The 20,396-nt window shown below is 34.9% G+C and overlaps 1 protein-coding gene across 5 annotated transcripts; it reads left to right on the top strand.

The window, feature by feature from the left end:
• The first annotated feature begins 6,276 nt into the window (after positions 1-6,276).
• On the top strand, positions 6,277-14,316 carry Rassf (Ras association family member). 5 transcript variants are annotated; one of them, XM_073959216.1, is made up of 8 exons: positions 6,277-6,602; positions 7,085-7,276; positions 7,342-7,436; positions 7,514-7,690; positions 8,366-10,164; positions 10,235-10,561; positions 10,636-10,740; positions 13,434-14,316. In XM_073959216.1, the coding sequence occupies exons 2-8, from the start codon at positions 7,237-7,239 to the stop codon at positions 13,492-13,494; spliced, it is 2,604 nt and encodes an 867-aa protein (XP_073815317.1). In that variant the 5' UTR covers positions 6,277-6,602; positions 7,085-7,236; the 3' UTR covers positions 13,495-14,316. The 5 variants fall into 5 exon arrangements, with proteins under 5 accessions (XP_073815317.1, XP_073815318.1, XP_073815320.1 ...); XM_073959217.1 differs by having other exon boundaries at positions 6,288-6,418; XM_073959219.1 differs by having other exon boundaries at positions 6,379-6,920.
• Positions 14,317-20,396: the final 6,080 nt, after the last annotated feature.

Genomic DNA, 20,396 nt, shown 5'->3' on the forward strand with positions numbered 1-20,396 from the left:
TGTAAAAATATGATATAATTCCTCTCCATTGTTATTATATACGTTTTATTATAAAATAAGAAACAGAGAAACAAAAAACAGGAATAACTTAAAAAATGAGTCAATGTGTTTGTATAACATGTAATGGCTATATCACACTATATGCTTTTCACATGTATGTTGTCACTTTGGGTATACTAATATACAGACCAGGGGCTCAAATCTGTTTCTATGAAAATGTGAAATGAAAACTTTTATAAAGAAAAACACTTTCAAATGAAAAAAAAATTATATAGGGAATATTTTCCATTTCAAATTTTCATAGAACAAGAATCCAGCCCCAGGTGGTGTCATACATATGAAAAAGCATATGGTGTGATGTAGCCATAAACAATGAAATGTAAAAAACAACACAGGTGTCAGTTTTGACACCGTCGGCAAATTCAAAAATGTTTAACTTTGAAGTCTAAAACTGAGCAACACAAAGAGAAACTAATGGTTCACACATACGCAACAGTTGCTGCAATTTTACAATTCCGTTTTGACCTTCATTTTCACATTCTGCAGGGATAGAAAAAAGTAGCAAACATGGGTAGAAAACGTACAATGTAATTATGGTAATTCTGCATCCAGCAGATTTTCATCCGAATTCATCTATTTTTAAAATCCCACACACATAATTTTGAGCCTCTTTATTTCATAAAACACACAAATTTATTTTTTATTAAAGGCAGTTCATGTTGCTTTGGTACCAGGATCTATTTAGCAGGTCACGTAAGTAGCACAACAACAACTCTATTTTGGCCGAAAATTCTTCAATATGTCAAAATGTTTGTTTACGTTTTCATACAATTTATTCACAATAACAAAATATTTGACAGATTGAAACCAATCAGCTGGCCGTTTTACGCCACCTTATAATTTCATCATGCTTTGGTACATGAATAGTACATTTTTGTTCACAAAGTACGTTTGTTACAAAAATGCAACAAAATGCAACCCTTCTGCTAAACATAAGAAAAACGGTCAAAACGGAATTGAAAAATTGCTGTTGCGTGTGTGTGAACCATGAGATATAGAACAAGAGAAATTTTCGGACGTCAATGCCAAACGCAAAATTTTACCCAAATGTTGTATGCGTTTACAGCTTAGTCGATGGTCAGACTATTACGATTTCAACATGGCGACGTCAAGTTTATAGGCGAGGGGTATGAAGTACTGAAACCCATGTACATGGTTTTCTGTGTTTGTTGTGTTGCCTCTTCTTGTTATTCGTTGCAAGATTTTTTCTTCCATTTTCTTTCATTTTTATTTTCTCAAGCAAACGTTAACTACAAAACAAGCATAAAAATATTTAATAAAAACATTTAATTAATGAAATAGTGAAAATTTAACTATTAATATTAATTTAATTATTAATGTTAATTATTTTGTGTCGTTTTTTAGTTTTTTTATTTTTGTTTTTATTGGTCTGAGAAACACAACAAACGCGAATGGTAAATTAAAGAGGACACGCAAAAATCCTAATTTTCACGCTAACGTGTGTGGACACTAACGAAACTTGAAAAGAAACTTTAACGAAATTGGTTTCAAGAAACCTTGCTAGTCTGACCATCGACTTAAGAACGCCAAATTTAATTACATTTTTTCAAAGAACCCACTCTAGTGTAAACCGGGGCTAAGAACGCATAATTTCATGAGATTCATGGTGGAATAAGAAGTTGTTAAATCCCAGTAAAAAGTTTGCATCCGCGGATGCAGTTAAATCACTAGAACAATTGCCGCTGGAGTACATCTTTTCCTATGAATTCACCTATGAATTTTGCAGCTGGGATGCACTCCATTTTGATTCCACGGCACACAGCTAGGATGCACTCCATTTTCGATCCAGATCACAGCCTTTGATGTAGTGTTTTCGATTGAATTTAAATGCAGTCTAAAGATGCTATAAAATGCAAGCCATTGCAGATATCCCAAAATAAATAAAGTACATTGCTTATTGGCGTAAAACAAGAATTTTAACATTATTACATTAACACAAATTATAAAAACTCTCCATTAAATATGATCGTAACTGTGTTTACTTCCTCTGCTCTGCTTTATATGACACCGAAATTGATATTGCTTCATCATCCAAACGGTTTTTCATTTTTCCTCCTACTCCAGTTCAGATTTCCCAAAAAAAAACTCCAACTCCACTTCAAAAGAATTTGCGTTTCGTGAAGCAATGTTCGTAACTTTAGTTTGTATTTCTTTATTTTTTTAAACAAATTCTTATAATTTTAGACACTCTTTCATGGTTTAATAAGAAAGGTTAGCCAAAGCTTTATGTCAATTTAAATTTTTTTCATTCGAGTATGCCTAGAACTTCAAAACAATATAAACAAACGGTGTATGTGTGTGTGGTGTTTGAATAATATGCCAAACAATTTTAAAAACAATCGAATTCAATGATTTTTAAAATTGTTTTTAGACCATTTGTATGGAAGAAATTGGTGAGATTTGCATTGAAACAATCAGCTTAGTCCCGGTCCACACTAGAGTGAATTTCTTTAAAAAATTTCATGAAATTAGGTGTTCTTAGGTTGAATTCCCCACTACAGCAATTTCATGATTTTACTCTTCTATGGAACTCGATCTATAGACGCATAATTTCATGTCAAAATTTCAATGAAATTACTCCAGTGTGGCCCGGGACTTATCATATTCACAACTCGATTATATGGGGAAAACCTAAATCTTCATTCATTTTTCGCGTTTTTTATAAAATGCTCAAAAAATGCATTGTAAACAAACCCACTTGTTGCTTTTATTTTGAAGTTTTAGGAATTAAGAAAAACAAGGGTTCTATAGATTTTTTTCGTTTAAATCTACCTCTTTACTTATACCATGCACTCTTTCTTCAGAAAAAAGACTGCGACTTTAGGGATCAAAAAAATGGCTTGCTTGCCTAGGGATCTTTAAGCGAGTGCTTCCAAAATGTATCGAGCGGAGTTCATTTTCATAACTCCGTATCAAGATCTATTTAACAGGTCACAACAACAACTCATTTTTGGCGGAAAATTCTTCAATATGTCAAAATGTTTGTTTACGTTTTCATACAATTCATTCACAATAACAAAAAATTTGACAGATTGAAACCAATCATCTGGTCATTTTACGCCACCTTATTATTTCATCATGCTCCGTATGGATGGCATCGAAAGATGTATTGAAATCATAACACTGCATTGCACTACTTCCAAACTTTTTTGCTGGGATCAAATCATGTCAAACGTCAAATTTGCTCACAATAATGCATTACTGTGAATTGCTTGTTTACATTTTGTATGTGATTTTATTCACAATAACGCATTTTGACAACTGGTATGAAGATGAGATTATATCAAGATCTATTTAACAGGTCACGTAAGTAGCACAACAACAACTCATTTTTGGCGGAAAATTCATCAATATGTCAAAATGTTTGTTTACGTTTTCATACAATTTATTCACAATAAGAAAAAATTTGACAGATTGAAACCAATCAGCTGGTCGTTTTACGCCACCTTATTATTTCATTATGGATCATGATGAAATAATAAGGTGGCGTAAAATGACCAGATGATTGGTTTCAATCTGTCAAAGCAAGTAAGAGAGCAAATGTTTTGATTTTTTTACTTCAGTCTTGTACTGAATGTCATGCAAGCAGGTTGATGCCGCTTTCTTTGTTTTTTTTTTTTGGGAACGCTGAAAAGATTTTGCAGTTGTACAGCAAATATGTGGAGGGAAGAATTTGAAAATGATTTTTTGTTTTGTATTAATATTTTTAATGACGCAGAATGCCTCGTCTGCAATGCATCAATAAAAAATGTATGTATGCTTAGAAAGTCTTAAAAAATCATTTTTATATACAATTTGTTTTTTCTTTAAAAAAATTAACATATCAAGAAAAATACTTTTCAAATTATGAAGTTATTTATATTATTTTTAATTTAAGTCATACAAAGCAAACGCGCCAACAATATATTTTTCATTTCACACTCAATATGAAAATCATCACCCTGTTCTGTCAGTGTAATTTTACCCACACATAAACAATTTAAGCGCTCGCTCTTCTTGGTCGGCTATGATCTAGAGACGCACAATTTCATGAAATTTTTTTAATGTGGACCGGGACAAGTTTCAATCGCTCATAACGAAATAGCTGCGTCCGCTTCATGGTATAAGTAAAGAGATAGATTTAAATGAAAACAGTCTATAGAACCCTTGTTTTTTCCGAATCGTTAAATGTTTGTTCCAATGTCCCGGGCCACACTAATGCTAAGTTTACATTTACGAAATCCACTCGATTTCAACTGTCAATTCCCATGGTAGAACAAATACAAGGTAAAGTTAATACTACAACAAATACAACTCGAACAACAACCACAAAGGAATTTGTATTTGTTTGTAACGTTACTGCCAGTTGTATTTGTAAACAAAACAAGGAAATGTCTATAAATTATTGGAATTTAAAAAACTAATAATTTTTCACATTTGGTTGAATATTTTGGAAAACATGAATGAAAATTCGTTACATTTTCAATTTTTATGTTTCCACATCATTCCACTAAATGCATAAATTCTCGCAGAAAGTAGAATTCTTGCAGAAAAGTTTGGGGTCGCTGGAAATTCATAGAAAAAGGAGAAGCTGTTTCAATGTTTTGTTTTAGAAATCAAAGAAGCACATGTTTATTAGGGCTTTATTTTTTTAAATTTTAACAAAATACCTCACATATTAACAAACGTTGTATCGCCTCTACAAGCGGTGATTTACTGCGCGGCTTATCGTTCGAACTTGGAGGAGGTTACATATCATTGATATGAAGAAGTCTTTCTGGGAAATGGTTTTTTCCGAATGATATATTTTTTTTCTCAAAAAATATATGTCCCTAATGTATATGGAAATAGAAATAAATGTATAAAATGTCATATGAAATTTGACACTAACACTACAACCCAGTTCAGTCAGCTGGGTATTGCTGCTACCTTTTCTTGTTCTACCATGTGTCAATTCCATAGCTCAAACGTCAAATGAAATCTCATCGGAAATCCATTGGATTTCATTTGACGTTTAAACTATGGATTTGACAGTTGAAATCGAGTGGATTTCGTAAATGTAAACCAAGCATAAGAGTAATTTCACTGAAACTATGACATGAAAGTAAAAGAAAATGTAAAATAAAACGGTCTGTTTGTTTCATACGAATATTGCAACAAAGCAAAATTGCAGAACACATGAAACCGTGTACACTAGTTTCTTGAAATTATGAATTTCTCCCAAAAAATGCCAAGTTTTATGTCAAAATTTCATTGAAATTACTCTAGTGTGGCCCGGGACAATGCAAAACGGAAGAATTTCTTCCATACTAATAGTACGTTTATATATAACCGGATTTAACAAACCCACTGGGTTTCAAATGTCAATTCCATTGCTTATATTTCAAATAAAACCTTATAAAGAAGGTTAACCCTGCAAAAAGCTATAATATAAATATGACCTAATGCCCTAAAAAGAATTTAAAAATCATTGTGTACCCATGCCGTTATATTATCTCTTTGTTTTCATGAAATAACTCATTCGCGAACGAACTATGGTACTGAACTAGTTCACTAGATTTAACAATTCTAATCAAAACATTTTGTGGTTGCCTGATGACTGTCAAAAATGAAAGGCCACACCGGCAAGCAACCGATTTTTTGACCAAAACTGACCATGTATACACCGCTTTAGGATATACAAATCTGGCAGTGGCAACCATCCTTAATCAGCTGTTTTAAATTTTTACTACACGTCGGCACTAATCACATCTATTTGACACTTTTGTCAGTAGCACTACAAAAACAACAAAGAAAACAATTACAAGTTCTAATTTTACATACACACACATGCATGAAAACTGTAAGTGCCTGATGACTGTCAAAAATGAAAGGCCACACCGGCAAGCAACCGATTTTTTGAGCAAAACTGACCATGTATACCCCGCTTTAGGATATACAAATCTGGCAGTGGCAACCATCCTTAATCAGCTGTTTTAAATTTTTACTGCACGTCGGCACTAATCACATCTATTTGACACTTTTGTCAGTAGCACTACAAAAACAACAAAGAAAACAATTACAAGTTCTAATTTTACATACACACACATGCATGAAAACTGTAAGTGCCTGATGACTGTCAAAAATGAAAGGCCACACCGGCAAGCAACCGATTTTTTGAGCAAAACTGACCATGTATACCCCGCTTTAGGATATACAAATCTGGCAGTGGCAACCATCCTTAATCAGCTGTTTTAAATTTTTACTGCACGTCGGCACTAATCACATCTATTTGACACTTTTGTCAGTAGCACTACAAAAACAACAAAGAAAACAATTACAAGTTCTAATTTTACATACACACACATACATGAAAACTGTAAGTGCAATTTTCTTCTGCCAAACAAAATCATAAATGGCAAAAAAATGCAAAGCTGAGCAAGTCTACTTCTTTAAAACATTAAAATTCTCAAATGAAGTCAAAAATTTTTGGTATGGATGTGGAGGAAACATAAACAATTATTAAAATAAACAATTTGGAGGAAGAAGAAACAGGTGCAAGTGTAAGTGTGGTATAGTTGGTTAGACACAGATAGACCGCGACAGCGAGAAGAGCAAGCACTAGCCATATAATAATAATCATACATGGAACAAAAAAGAAGGAGGCGGTGTACTCAACACAAGAAAATACATGCGAGCGAATAGAGCGTTTTCTGTGAATATGCATAAATTATAAATTTATAATACGCTGGAATTTTTAATAAACAAACCACGTACTAGAAGTGTTGTAGTGGTCATAGGGAACAACAACATAGAAGAATATCCCAGAAATTTCAATTTCGAGAAAAAGATTTCCCAAAAAAAATTTTGAATTGTAAAATGTAAGGAATTATGGAGACTTCAAGAGTGAGATTATAATTGACCTGCCTACTTTTCAGTTTACACAGTTTTTAGTTCTTTGTTTCTTCACTTCGTTGGGTTTTTAGGCCATTTAAGTTCAATTACCTTTTGCTGCCCACTTAAAACAATAAATTCATTCTTTCAGCCTGATTTTCATGCATTTGGATGTTGGTGCTTCTGGTGTCACTCAAAAAACAATTCACACACACAGTACACAGTGACATACAAGAGGGAAAATTGGAGCAAACCACTTAACTATAGGATTTCCTTCCCAATCAATTTGCACACAAAAATAAGATGTGGAAGTGTCATAAGTGCGGCAAACCCGTTTATTTTGGTAAGTTGACCAAAAGAAGTTGTGCCATAAATTGAATTAATTTGTTGCTTTTATTTCTAATTCAGCGGAACGTAAACAGTCGTTGGGCTATGACTGGCATCCGGAATGTTTACGCTGCGAGGAGTGTGGCAAACGTTTAAATCCCGGACAACATGCTGAGGTGGGTGTGTCCTTTTTTGTACATTAGTCACAACAAGTTGATATTGTCATTTGTTTCTTATTTTTTGCTTATTACAGCATAAAGGAGTGCCTTACTGTCATGTACCATGCTATGGTGCCCTTTTTGGACCACAACTTTTTGGGCATGGTACTCGTGTAGAATCTCATAAAAGTTTTGGTAATAAAACTTTCCAAAGGCCGGGACAACATAATGGTCCCTCATTACCCAGAGATCATTTGGAGTCGAAGTTAAAGGTAATGACGGATTTTGTTACAATACATTTTTCAAGGTTTAGTATGAAACGTATGAGGTGGTGAAGTTTGACCGCAATATACTTTAAACTTTATTACAAGAATTCATGGTGATTGGTGGATAAGTTCATTTTGGGGGCAACAACTCGCATGAGTTTAACCAGACGCAGTTATGAGCAAGATAACTTACGGGCAATGATCGAATAGTTTTGAAAGATTTTATTGGAAAAATTCTTCGGTCATTGATTTAAACTTTCTCCTATTGGCAGGAGCAAAACACGACTCGACACGATTAAACATTTTCTTTAAATTGAATATTTAAAAATACCAAAATTTTCGAATTTCCTATTACTAGTTACAAACTGTTGTCTACAGACGAACATCAATCACATATCCTATGCACCTTATATTCCATTCACCCATCATCCTCAACTTGATGCGTCTAGAATGCTTCTTGGAATTACAACAATAAATTGTGTAGCATCTTGCGTTAACTCAAAGACTCTAAGCATCATAGACTTCCTTACCGCATTTTGAACCAATTCTCAACATCATCCCGAGAAAGGCAACAGAGTGTCACTTCTTGTCTTCACTGTTGTGTTGGCACAACATGATATTTAGAAAATAAATGAAATAAATTAAAAAATAATTATCTGTAATTTTAATCTTTTCTTTCAGGTCTATAATCAATTTTACGACAATAAAAGTATGGAAGTGCGTAGCCGAGAAGTTAATAACCGTTTAATACTCGAAGGGGCCTTGCGTGTATATTGGGGTGTTCAGGGTGTAATTCATCTAAAGGAGGACGATGATCAGCGCACCTTTGTTGTGCGTAAACGTAACTCATGTCGTATGTCGAAAGCAGATTCCTCAGACAAAGAGAACAATGATGGTAGTGAATCATTAGATGTGGGCACCACAACCAGCGATCAAGTCGATGCCATATCAACAGACATATCACTTACCGAAAGTATGTCTTTCGATTCGTGCAGTTTAAATGAATTTCCAGATTTACCAACTACACCCGAAGACGCCTCGGCCAATACCACAGGAACTCAAACTTTAACAAATGGTGGGGCTTTAAATGGCGTTGGTGGTGAAGATGAGACATCCTCAACTAATACATCAACATTATGTGATGATCAATGCTCATCACTTACAACGACAAATACAACAACAACCACAAATGGCGTTAGCTCAACATTGCCGTCAAAATTGGATAAATTGGTTAAATTAGAATGGGATGAAATTGATGATCTTTTACAGGTGGAAAGGCGTGTTAGTGAAAAAGATAAAATCTACGAAACAATGCCGGTACGTTTACCCTCAACATCACCCCAAAATTCATCATCGTCTACGCCAACAACATCGGATAGCTCCAAAACTGTTTCCAATCAATTGTGTACAGACACCACAAATCTCGAAGATATAACTTCATCAAAGAATTCAACAACATCTTCCTCGCCCGCAACATCACCTTCCTCGGCCTCAGCTTCCAACAATACCACTTCTTCGGATAATTTCTTAACGGCCACTGCCTCTATGGCTACCACCTCTAGCAGCACAAGGGATACCACAACAACAAATGCCAGCACTTCCACTACTACTGTAGATAACTATGAAACATCCGATGATGCCACTTTAAAACCCATGGACTTTGAAGATTTTAAACGTAGCGTCCATCAGGACTATGTTAATGGTGCCAATTCGTTTCAAGAACACAATGATGATACACTTAAGCGTAATCAACCCATAGATCCATCACGTATACATGATTCTTTGAAGCTTTATAGCCATGCCTCTGGTGATAATCCAATGAGTAAAAGTTTTAATTGTGAACATGCTTTGCGTTCGATTGATGCAACATTTATCAATGACACATTGGCTTTGCGTATGTCTGAGGGGGGTGGGGGTGGTTCACCCCAGAAGCGTTCACCATATGTTTTGCAAAAGAGTGGTTCTGCGCAGGCGCAACTTATAACAAATGGACGTTTTGAAAAGGGTGGTGGTATTAATCGTTCGAAATCAGGACCATCATGTATGGCAACATATTCTTCCAGTGATGATGACGACGATGATTCTACGTTGAAGCCTCAACGTAGATCAGCAAATCAATTAGGTCCTGGTGATCATATTTCGGCAACAATACGGAAAAGTGATATTCCACCACGTTTTATACAAATCAATATGAATTGTTATCCCAAAGAGGGGGCAGGTGGAAGTAGTGAATGTGATTCAAGCCAAAATGCTGGCCAGTCAACAACTTCACAAAGTGGTGCTGTTGCTGGTGATGAATTGACCCAGACGGATGAAATGTTTACGGCCACTGGTGGGGATGCAAAAAGCAATAGGGGTAAATATCCCGAACATTTGGATGATGATGATCAGCCGTTACATGTTACCGAAGATGGTGTGGTATTACGACGGCCACCACGTACAGGTGCAGCAGCCATCAAGAGACGCAGTGGCAATAGGAGGTAGATTATCAACGATTATATTTTATTTTCTTGGAAAGTTAAAATAATATATTTTATATTTCATTTTCAGATCTCGCACCAAACTTAAACGTCGTTGCTCAATTAACGGCCACTTTTACAATCGTGAAACATCTTTCTTTACACCACCCTATGGTTCACAGATGTCCGTATGGGTAACATCATTGGTAACAACACAAGAAGTAATCAATTTACTTTTGGAAAAGTATAAAGTTGATAGTCCAGCTGAGAATTTTTCCTTATTCATAATACGTGACAATGGTGAACAGAAACGTCTCAAGGAAAATGAATATCCCTTGATAACACGCATTATGCTGGGACCCCATGAAGATGTAGCCAAACTATTTTTAGTTGATGCCAAGAAAACCGATGAAATAAGGTATGCTTAGATATTGTATTAAATAGAAAAATAGGTACTTTAAATGGGAATATTTTTTGTTTTTGTTGTTTCAGCAATGAAGTTGCCCAGTTCTTAAATTTATCATTACCCGAATGCCGTGCAATTCTAGAACGTTACGATCAAGAATTGGAACGTGAAGTTACCAAAGTTAAAGATAAGTGAGTATTATTTGCCTTAATTGAACATACATTTGCGATTTATTGTGATATTGGAGTAGTTAAGAAATAATGTAAAATTGTGTGCTGCTGCCAATTCTTGTCAATGAAATTGAGCCAAATGAACGACCTAAACTTAGGTGAGTCGAAACCAGTTTGTTTCCCCAAGCCAGTTAATGTTCTTTTGCTGCAATAGGCGAAAATATACTCTGACGATTGCTTCCATGTGAATATTTTTAGTAATATCTGATATGCTTGTTGATCTATCGAATTTCTACTGTAACGTTAAATCTCTATCTACATCCTGAAGATTGCTCCTCAAAGAATGTTGGATTTTGTCGCGGTAAAAAACAAATTACTGAAATGAAAATTATAATATGTCGGAAGAGTGAGGAAACTATCTTCATCTCCTTGTGCAATAACGTTTTGTGAACAGTTGCTGTATGAAGTGAGATCTAATCACCTAATCAGGTGACCCCAGTTATTGCAAATATTACATCGCAAGGAGGTGGAATTCGCAACAACGTATCTTGATAATTCCGACAGGGGTTAGGAGAATGATTCCTTTTCTTGTAACAGCATTATTATATGTTTGTATGTTCATTTTCAGCATAAACATCCTCTATCTTCAGTTCTAGGAATGTGGCTGCTTCGATGGGTTGTAACCACAAAGCTACTGGCGTTAATTGAAAAGGTTTGTCAGTTGAAAAGGTGCAGTGCGGGCTTGTGCAGGGAAGGTGCGAGCATAGTTATGCGAAAACTACTCTAGATTGTCGTGGCAGTTGACTATTCTCAGCTGCGGTTGATGGGGGAGTTGTTTATGACATCTGCGACTGCATTTGTGTGAATGCTATTCAAACCTGCTTGATAGGCTCGGTGATCTAGGGTCCTCTCCTGTATTGGACTTCTCTTTCAACATCATAAATATTTCTCCTGACATACCTGGGTGAAGGATTCTATCCACCAATGGTTATGAATATTTTTCCATTGCGTAGCACTTATATTCGCCGACCATACTCGCACGCATAGCTTACCTCACACCGACCTATCGTGTTTTATGTGGCTAACAAGGTTTCTTTAGCTCGGGACTTGATGAAAGACGTGCTGTCGAATGTGACTTCTAGAATCTTGGTGTAGTTAGTGTTCGGAATTCCGTTACCATCAACCATGATACTCAGTGCTCTCACATCCGCAACGCATTTAACAGAGTGACCGTCGATTTAGTGCCGGAAGTTTGCATATTACTCGGGTGAAAGTGGTTGTAAGATCAGAGAAATAGGATTTCAGCCTTTCTCAAATGTCATTAGGGAAGGTAGCTGCAGTCAAAATCTTACAATCATCCGCATACATTACGATTCTATTCCGTCCGGACGTTGTGGAATTTCAGAGGGGTACAGGTTGAACAGCTTCGGATATATCGCCCCTCCTTGAGCAACTCCCTTGTTCAGCGGGTACGGGTCTTGAGACTTCTTATTTCTGAATTCCCATACGACTGGCGCCTCACACATATAATTGATTGTTCAACGTTTCAAACTCGGCTGGAGTGGAAGTTTTCTCTATGCCCTCGATAAGCTTGGCATGTCTGACGGTACCGAAGGCATTCGATATGTTAATTGTTCTATCGTATGGCCTGTTATGGCTCAGTACTCGACTGATATGTGTTGCTATGGTTTGTTATGCTGTTGGAGTGCTGTGCATTTTCCGGAATCCATGCTGATGTTGGGTAAGTGGAAAACTGCTTTCGCTACTGGCGACAAGAGCGAGATCAGCCTTGATACATAGTTTGTGGACACTTGTCAAATACTCAAATCCGGGTCATTCAGTTGCTTAAGTATTACCATAGAAAATCCGTGTGGGCCCACGTAATTTGTAGTGGTACATCATCGTAAATTGCCGTTGTACCTCCACGGTTTAGAGGGCTCTTACACGGCGTGACATACTCGGTTAAAATGACACGGGCGCCTCTTCGGATCTTTCACTGTCACGCTGTTGAAAGCAAAAGCGTTCTATCGTCCTTCTTTCTCCGATTCGAGAGTGTTTTAACCGTTGCCCACAATTTACTTAATCCTGTATTAATGTTGCATTGATTTAGGTGGTCTAACCACTTTTTCACCTACGCTCGCTACTACTCTTTTGACTTCAAGAGTAAGTTCTCTAACTCTTGGGTTTTTAAGGTTCGTATGACGAAGCTCATTCCTTTGCCTCTGCTAGGACATTTGGTCAATTTCGGGTATTCGACCAGCAGGTATATAGTGAACGCTGCAGGTGTGATGATATCCCAGAAAATTCTCTCAATGTGAGGAAATAGGCAGCTCTCTGAAGCGATGATTGGTAAATTCACTGAATCCTTGCCAATCAACTTTAACATAGTTCAGAAAGTACGGGGTTGGGTGGTTTGTTAACGCAGATGACGTCGGAGGATGATCTTTGCCAAGGGAAATGATTGGTTGCCAGGACATGTAATTGATCAGTCCGTATATCTTTGCTTTTCTTATGATCCCTGACCAACCATTGAATTCCGTTATATGATCTTTGCCTTTGGATCGCTAGGGTTCGTATAGGACGCCCATTCGTTGATAACGTTACCTCTGCTGGAAAGACTGGTCTTATCTTTGATTAGATTTTTCTGTAAAAATGTATGTACGTTCAACACACAAGTTATTAACTTCTTATTTTTTTAATATTCTATTTTCCAGATATGCTGAATTACGTCGCCGCATTGTTGCACGTATGGAATCTCTTAAGGTTCACCTATAAATTCCTTTTATTTTTTAATACATATATTTCCGCAATCTACAATACAATTCTAAAAATCCAATATTTCCATTTACCGATATCCAGCAATATGAGTTTTTTATGCTGTCGTCTATGTTTCTCTTAAATATTTTGTTTTTTATTTTAAACTTAAGTTTAAGCACAAAAATGTTCTATGTCCCTCTTTAAATATACAAACATGGTACATGCTGCATCATGCTAATATGTTATAAAAATTGCCAAAAGTGCGCATTTTATTTAGTATTTCACAGTATTCTTAGAAACAAACAAATCACCATTTCGAACAATCAAGTGTCATGCTATTTTTTTTATAAATTTTTTAAATATTTTTTTATTAGTTAATTAATTACACCTATATTTTATTGTTTCCCTAACATGCCAAGATATTATTGTTTTCTCTGTGTGTTTGGATATTTCCTGTCAATTTAAATTATACATTTTATGACCATTCTTATTCTAACCACTCCTCAAAGTTTAAATAAAATAATCTCAAGAAATTGTTAACATAAATCAAAAATAAACAGAGGATATTGAAAATGAAATTTATAGACTATTAAAAAGTATTTAATTTCACTAAAAACAATGAAAAATCACAAACAATTGGTCTGAATTTCAATAATAGTTTAACAAAGTTTTTTTTTACAAAAAATTATTAAATCATAAATTATTGTAGTCTTTTTTACGTACAGATATATTATATATAGAACAACATAATGAACAAGAGATATGTTTTTAAAACCAAAAAAGAAACTTATAAAATATATATTGAAACTTTATGAAGTACCCCAGTGTTTAACATACAAATCAATGAGTGTTTTATTTCGCAGTTTAAAGAGGTGTATTTTTATTGGTAAGGATGTAACGTGTCCCTATTATTAAGTGAATGACCACAAGAAGACTTAGTTTTAGTTTAAAGGTAATTTTCGTCCAATAACTTGAACTTTGATATGTATTTATATTCTACTAGCAAATACCCGCTACTTCGTATGCGAAAAGGGCATAAAATATATATGAACTCTGTTCTGTTGTACTAAAACCTATTTTAAATACCAACATTTAATCGATTTAATTCCAAAAAAACATATCTGCCGTATCGCACCCCTACACAGTTACCATATTTTTATTTCGGATTTCCAAAACTACGACCTCATATCACAGACATACACCAACCGCGACTCATATTGCAAATTTCAAACTTGACTTCTGGTTTTACTCCTTCACTTACACAGCATTCCCTCCCAATACGAATTTCCAAACACTAAACTTTCTCTCACCCCTTCACAACAACAATAACGCACATTCACAATTCAAGGTTGTAGCTTCAGCGGCTTCGCCAAGAACCCGAGTAGGTTCGTAAAATTTTCGAAATATATCCCCATATAACGGTACCAAACAACTTAGTGTTTTTTAAACATAGAACAAATCTATACTGTCCAATTTTCTTTACATTTGGACCTTGAATACTCAGAGGATATAAAAGCTTTATTTAAAAAATGTCTACTTCAATCCACTTTTATTAGAAGAGGTACCAACATGTTACCAAACTTTTCGTACACATAATTAAAGGTTTCAAAGCTTACTTCCTTATACTCAACATATATCCCGACCGCAATTCACTTTTCCAGCTTTATATGTTCCGCTGAAAGCAATTATATTACTATTTAGTACTTTTTGTATAAATAAGTGCGAATTTTCAAAACTTCATCCCTACCTCCACTCTAAACAACAATTGCTAATCTAATACCGAATTTCAAATTTAAAAATTCCACCCCTTTACAAAATAACAAATTGTACAAAATTCTGTACCATATAGCAAATACCAAAAGGTACCAAATTTTGTACCATTTGCCACTTATCGTACACGGCTTTCCAAAAACAACTTGCATAACTCACTTCTTTCGTTCACCTAAATCCAAATTATAGCCAATGTACTTTCATTTAGCACTTTTTCATAAGTACGAATTTCCAAAGTAACCGCAATCCTACACTCCAACAGTAATCTGTTCACGCAAATATAAATTGTATCGAATTTAGTACCATTTAGTACTGCTTCGTGCACATTAGTATGATTTTCTAAAGTTACCTCCATATCTCAATTCTAATTCTAACAGTAATCTTAATTCCAAGTTTCACTCACTACCATTTAGGACTTTTCCACCTTTGGTACACCTTTCTTACTGTTTATCAGTGACCCTTATTCCAAATTTCAGCACTATTCGTTAATTCAAATCCAAATTGTACTATATTTAGTACTTTTCGTACACTTTTAGTTCGAATTTCCAAAAACCTGTCTTTGTTACTCTCCATCAGTCACCCTTATTCAAAATTCCAAGATTCCTGTCCTATCCGTTTACCCAAATCCAAATTGTACTAAATTTAGTACCATTTAGTACTTTTCGTACCCTAATAGGTAGACTTTACAAAAACCTTTGATTGTTACTTTTCATCAGTGACCTTCATTCCAAATTTCAGTATTCCAGCTCTATCCTTTCACCCAAATCCAAATTGTACTAAATTTAGTACCATTTAGTACTTTTCGTACCCTTATAGTTCGAATTTTCAAAAACCTTTCAACGTTATTCTTCATCATCGACTCTCATTTCAAATTTAAGGATTCCATCTCTATCCGTTTACCGAAATCCAAATTGTACTAAATTGAGTACCATTTAGTACTTTTCATACCCTTATAGTTCGAATTTCCAAAAACCTTTCATCGTTATTCTTCATCAGCGACTCTCATTTCAAATTTCAGGATTCCACCTCTATCCATTCACCCAAATCCAAATTGTACTAAATTTAGTACTTTTCGTGCACATACAGTTCGAATTTCCAAAAACTTTTCTTTGTTGCTCTCCACTAGTGACCCTCATTCAAAAGTTCAGGATTCCAGCTCTATCCGTTCACCCGAATCCAAATTGTACTAAATTTAGTACCATTTAGTATTTTTGTTAATCTCCATCAGTGGCCCTCATTCAAATTTTCAGGATTCCAGCTCAATCCGTTCAACGAAATCCAAATTGTACTAAATTTAGTACCATTTAGTACTTTTCGTACCCTTATAGTTCGAATTTTCAAAAACCTCCATCAGTGACCCTCATTCCAAATTTCAAGATTCTAGCTCTATCCGTTCACCTAAATCCAAATAGTACTGAATTGAGTACCATTTAGTACTTTTCGTACACTAATAGGTAGAATTTCCAAAAACGTTTTTTTTGTTACTCTCCATTAGTAACTCCATTTCAAATTTCAAGATTCCAGCTCTATCCGTTCACCCAAGTCCAAATTGTACTAAATTTAGTACCATTTAGTACTTTTCGTACCCTTACAGTTCGAATTTCCAAAAACCTTTCATTGTTATTCTTCAGCAGCGACTCTCATATCAAATTTCAGGATTCCATCTCTATCCGTTTACCGAAATCCAAATTGTACTAAATTTAGTACCATTTAGTACTTTTCGTACCCTTATAGTTCGAATTTCCAAAAACCTTTCATCATTACTCTACATCAGTGACCTTCATTCCAAATTTCAGTATTCCTGTTCATTCAAATTAGGGTGTCCAAAACCGAAACCGGTTAACCGGTTAACCGGTTTTGAGTTACAAAACCGAAACCGGTTTTCGCCAAAAACGTAATTTTCGGTTAACCGAAAAAACCGGTTATTTGTGTCGGTTAACCGGTTTTAAAAAAGTAGTAATATTTTTAAAATTTCATTACAATTGTATTCTTGAAAGTAAACTAAACATAACTAACAAAAGGTACGGCTAAATTATAAATGTCAGATAGATACCTTTAAACTTGAAAATATTTAGTGTAAAATGGCACAATTCCAATATAGTTCAATTGAACGATCTATGAAAAAACTGCGTATACGTAATATCACACGGTTGTTTGAATGACGTTATTCATACGTTTTTGAATTATTTCAGTAAACTAAGAACTAGTCGAATTTAAGGTTGTAAAGGGTAACGATAACAAAGTACATTTTGATTCCGGCAACGCAAGAATGAGAATCCAGACTTAATAAAATGTAAATTTAATTCCTTTGGTACACAATCGTATATTTGTAAGGGCTTTTACTATTTTTAGAGCACAATTTCTGGCATATGTTTGCTGTCTCCACTTTAAGGTTGAATGTTAAATAACAAGGATATTATCAGATAATTATATAATAATGAATTAGTTATACTTAATTTACCCCTTGCCGCACATTTTTAATCAAATATTTATCAATTATGAGCAATTTTGTACCTATTTTACAAAACCGGTTTAAACCGGTTAACCGGTTTTGAAAATTTTTGAAAACCGAAAACCGGTTTTTGAAAAAACTGAAAATTGCGGTTAACCGAAAACCGTTTTGTTTGGAAAAACCGGTTTTTTGGACACCCTAATTCAAATCTCAATTGTACTAAATTTAGTACCCTTTTGTACTTTTCGTACACTTATAGTTCGAATTCCCAAAAACCCTTTGGTACATCTTTCTAGCTCTCCATCAGTTACCCTCATTCCAGAATTCTAGCTCTTACCGTTTGCCTAATACAAAGGGTACCATATTTAATACCTTTTAGTACTTTTCGTACACTTCTAGGTCGAATTTCCAAAAATCCAGCCTTATCTCACCCCAACACACCAACAGCAACCCACACTAAAAATTTCAAGTTTCTAGCTTCAGCCGTTAGGTCTGGGCGTTGATGAATCAGTCAGTCAATCAGTCAGTCAGTCACTCACCTCACTACTCTTTTATATATATAGATAAAAAACGCGGAAAAGACGAATGAATCACCCTAATGTTGACGGCCCCAGCAAACGTTTAAAGGACCATGATCTGCGGATATGTACCTGGAATGTCCAGCCTCCTTATAGAGAATATGGAATTTATGCACTGCCAAATGTTTTCAGAAAATACAAGGCCGATATTACATGACATACTAACATACTATATTGTCTTGAGCTGTATTCCGGAACTACCTCATCCAGACTGAAACTTGTTAAAAAAGCCTTCAACAGTGCTATGCGTTATCTATATTCCACCAAACGCTTTTTACATATAACGCCTTTCGCAATAGATTTTTTAGGATGCACTTTTGAAGATCTGATTAAACTTCGGTGCCTCCTTCTTTTTTATAAGATTTGTAAATTTCAGTGTCCTTGTTTCCTTGCGACTTCCTTTACATTTTCTCGATTTACACGAATTACTAGCCTCAAAATCCCTCGCTTGGATGGACGAATGGATAATTCGTTTCAAGTTAGAGTTTCTCGTCTCTTCAATTCCCTTCCCAATAATCTAAAAATGTACAATTTCTCTATTTCTACTTTTCGAAAGCGCTTTCTTCTATACATTAGATCAACATACGAGAATATCTCACATATCCTGTTGTATTAATGTGTTATATTAAATAAACAGGCAAAACAATTACATATTTATAACTTTAAATTATAGTTTTAGCTTTATGCATTTAGCTTATAAATAACTTGTATTTATATATGAATTTGTATACACTATTTATATTACTATATTTTGGAGTAGGAACTCTTCTTATGAATATTGTAAAACTAATTGGCCTTCAGGCTTACTTTACAAAATGTTTCAATAAATAAATAAATAAATATTACCCGATAGAACGAGTAAAGGCTTCGACACATAAGAAGCATGGCATTCTTGGGTAAATACTCGAAATCGGGGTTCCCTCATATTGGGGCTATTAGAAAACGTGGACCTACGTTGACAAATTTGTGCAAGGATATATTATACTCCTTGAGGATTCACTGTGCCAAATTACAGCGTGGACCTACGTTATTAAATTTGTACAAGGATATTTGATACTCATTGAGGACTCATTGTGCCAAATTACAGCCAAATTACAGCCAAATTGGTTGTAAAATGTGGCTAATAGGTGAAAAATACCTTAAGCCGGGAGGTACGGCTATATGGGGGCCATATCAAAACATGGACCCAGGGACTCCATTTTCAATACCTTTAATACTATTAATATAAAAAAGTTTTGAGCCAAATTTTGTCAGCCTACGTCAAGTTGTTCGACAGTTAAAGAGTTTTTACCCAACATTTGGGTAAATACTCCAGAATTTACTCAAGTATTTACCCACTTGTTTAAAGTATTGTAAAACTGTCCATTTTGAAACGATTTCACAACCTATACCCAAGAATTGGGTGTAAGATGTTGTATTGGCGATTCAATATAAGCTTCGTTCCAGAACTAAGAAGTTTTTACACATTTAACACATTTTGAACATTTTTCCCCGAAATGCATTCCCGTACACCAAAAAAGTTGCAAAATGTTCACTTCTCTTTGAACAAAAATGGCGCTGAATGGCTCTCTCTTTAGAAACTTTTTACACGACAAATTTGAGCGAGCAAAAATGTGCAACATGTTTACCGGCTTCCGATTGGCTGACACGCCGACTTTGATTTTTTGACGTTTCTGCCATTTTTCCGTTTCGTACATTTTGGAAAAATGTGTGTGTTGGACTCATTTTCAACAGATTGCTCTTTTGACACTTTTATCATTAAAAAAAGTACTGGAACGAAGCTATAGTAAATACCCAAATAAATACCCACAAATGGGTATTTACCCACCGTGAATGAAAAGTATCAATAGAAGTTGACAACACTATTGATATCGGTAGGACTTAGCGACAGCTTTATTTTGGTTGTTAACTTACAGAAAAATTTCGTTAATTGCCGAAATTATAACAATTTTAATTTTACCGACTTTTGTCGATAAGTCAAAAAATGAGTTACAGAATTTCACTACAGGACCGGGATGCAACAAAACAAAAACAAAATATGTGAACGGAAAACAAAAAGAAATCTATGATTTTCATTCATAATTTTACAACTGTTTTTGCAGTTGTCTGGACGCCTACGT

This window comes from Musca autumnalis, unplaced genomic scaffold, assembly GCF_047663935.1.
Source record: "Musca autumnalis isolate F117 unplaced genomic scaffold, ASM4766393v1 scaffold_1, whole genome shotgun sequence".
In the NCBI taxonomy this organism is placed as follows: domain Eukaryota; kingdom Metazoa; phylum Arthropoda; class Insecta; order Diptera; family Muscidae; genus Musca; species Musca autumnalis.

What these genes read in the sequence shown, in the direction of transcription:
- Rassf (XM_073959216.1), top strand. Translation starts at nt 7,237, where the DNA reads ATGTGGAAGTGTCATAAGTGCGGCAAACCCGTTTATTTTG. An exon ending in AGACGCAGTGGCAATAGGAG is followed by an intron (nt 10,165 to 10,234) that starts GTAGATTATCAA and finishes TTTCATTTTCAG; the next exon opens with ATCTCGCACCAAACTTAAAC. An exon ending in GTTACCAAAGTTAAAGATAA is followed by an intron (nt 10,741 to 13,433) that starts GTGAGTATTATT and finishes TCTATTTTCCAG; the next exon opens with ATATGCTGAATTACGTCGCC.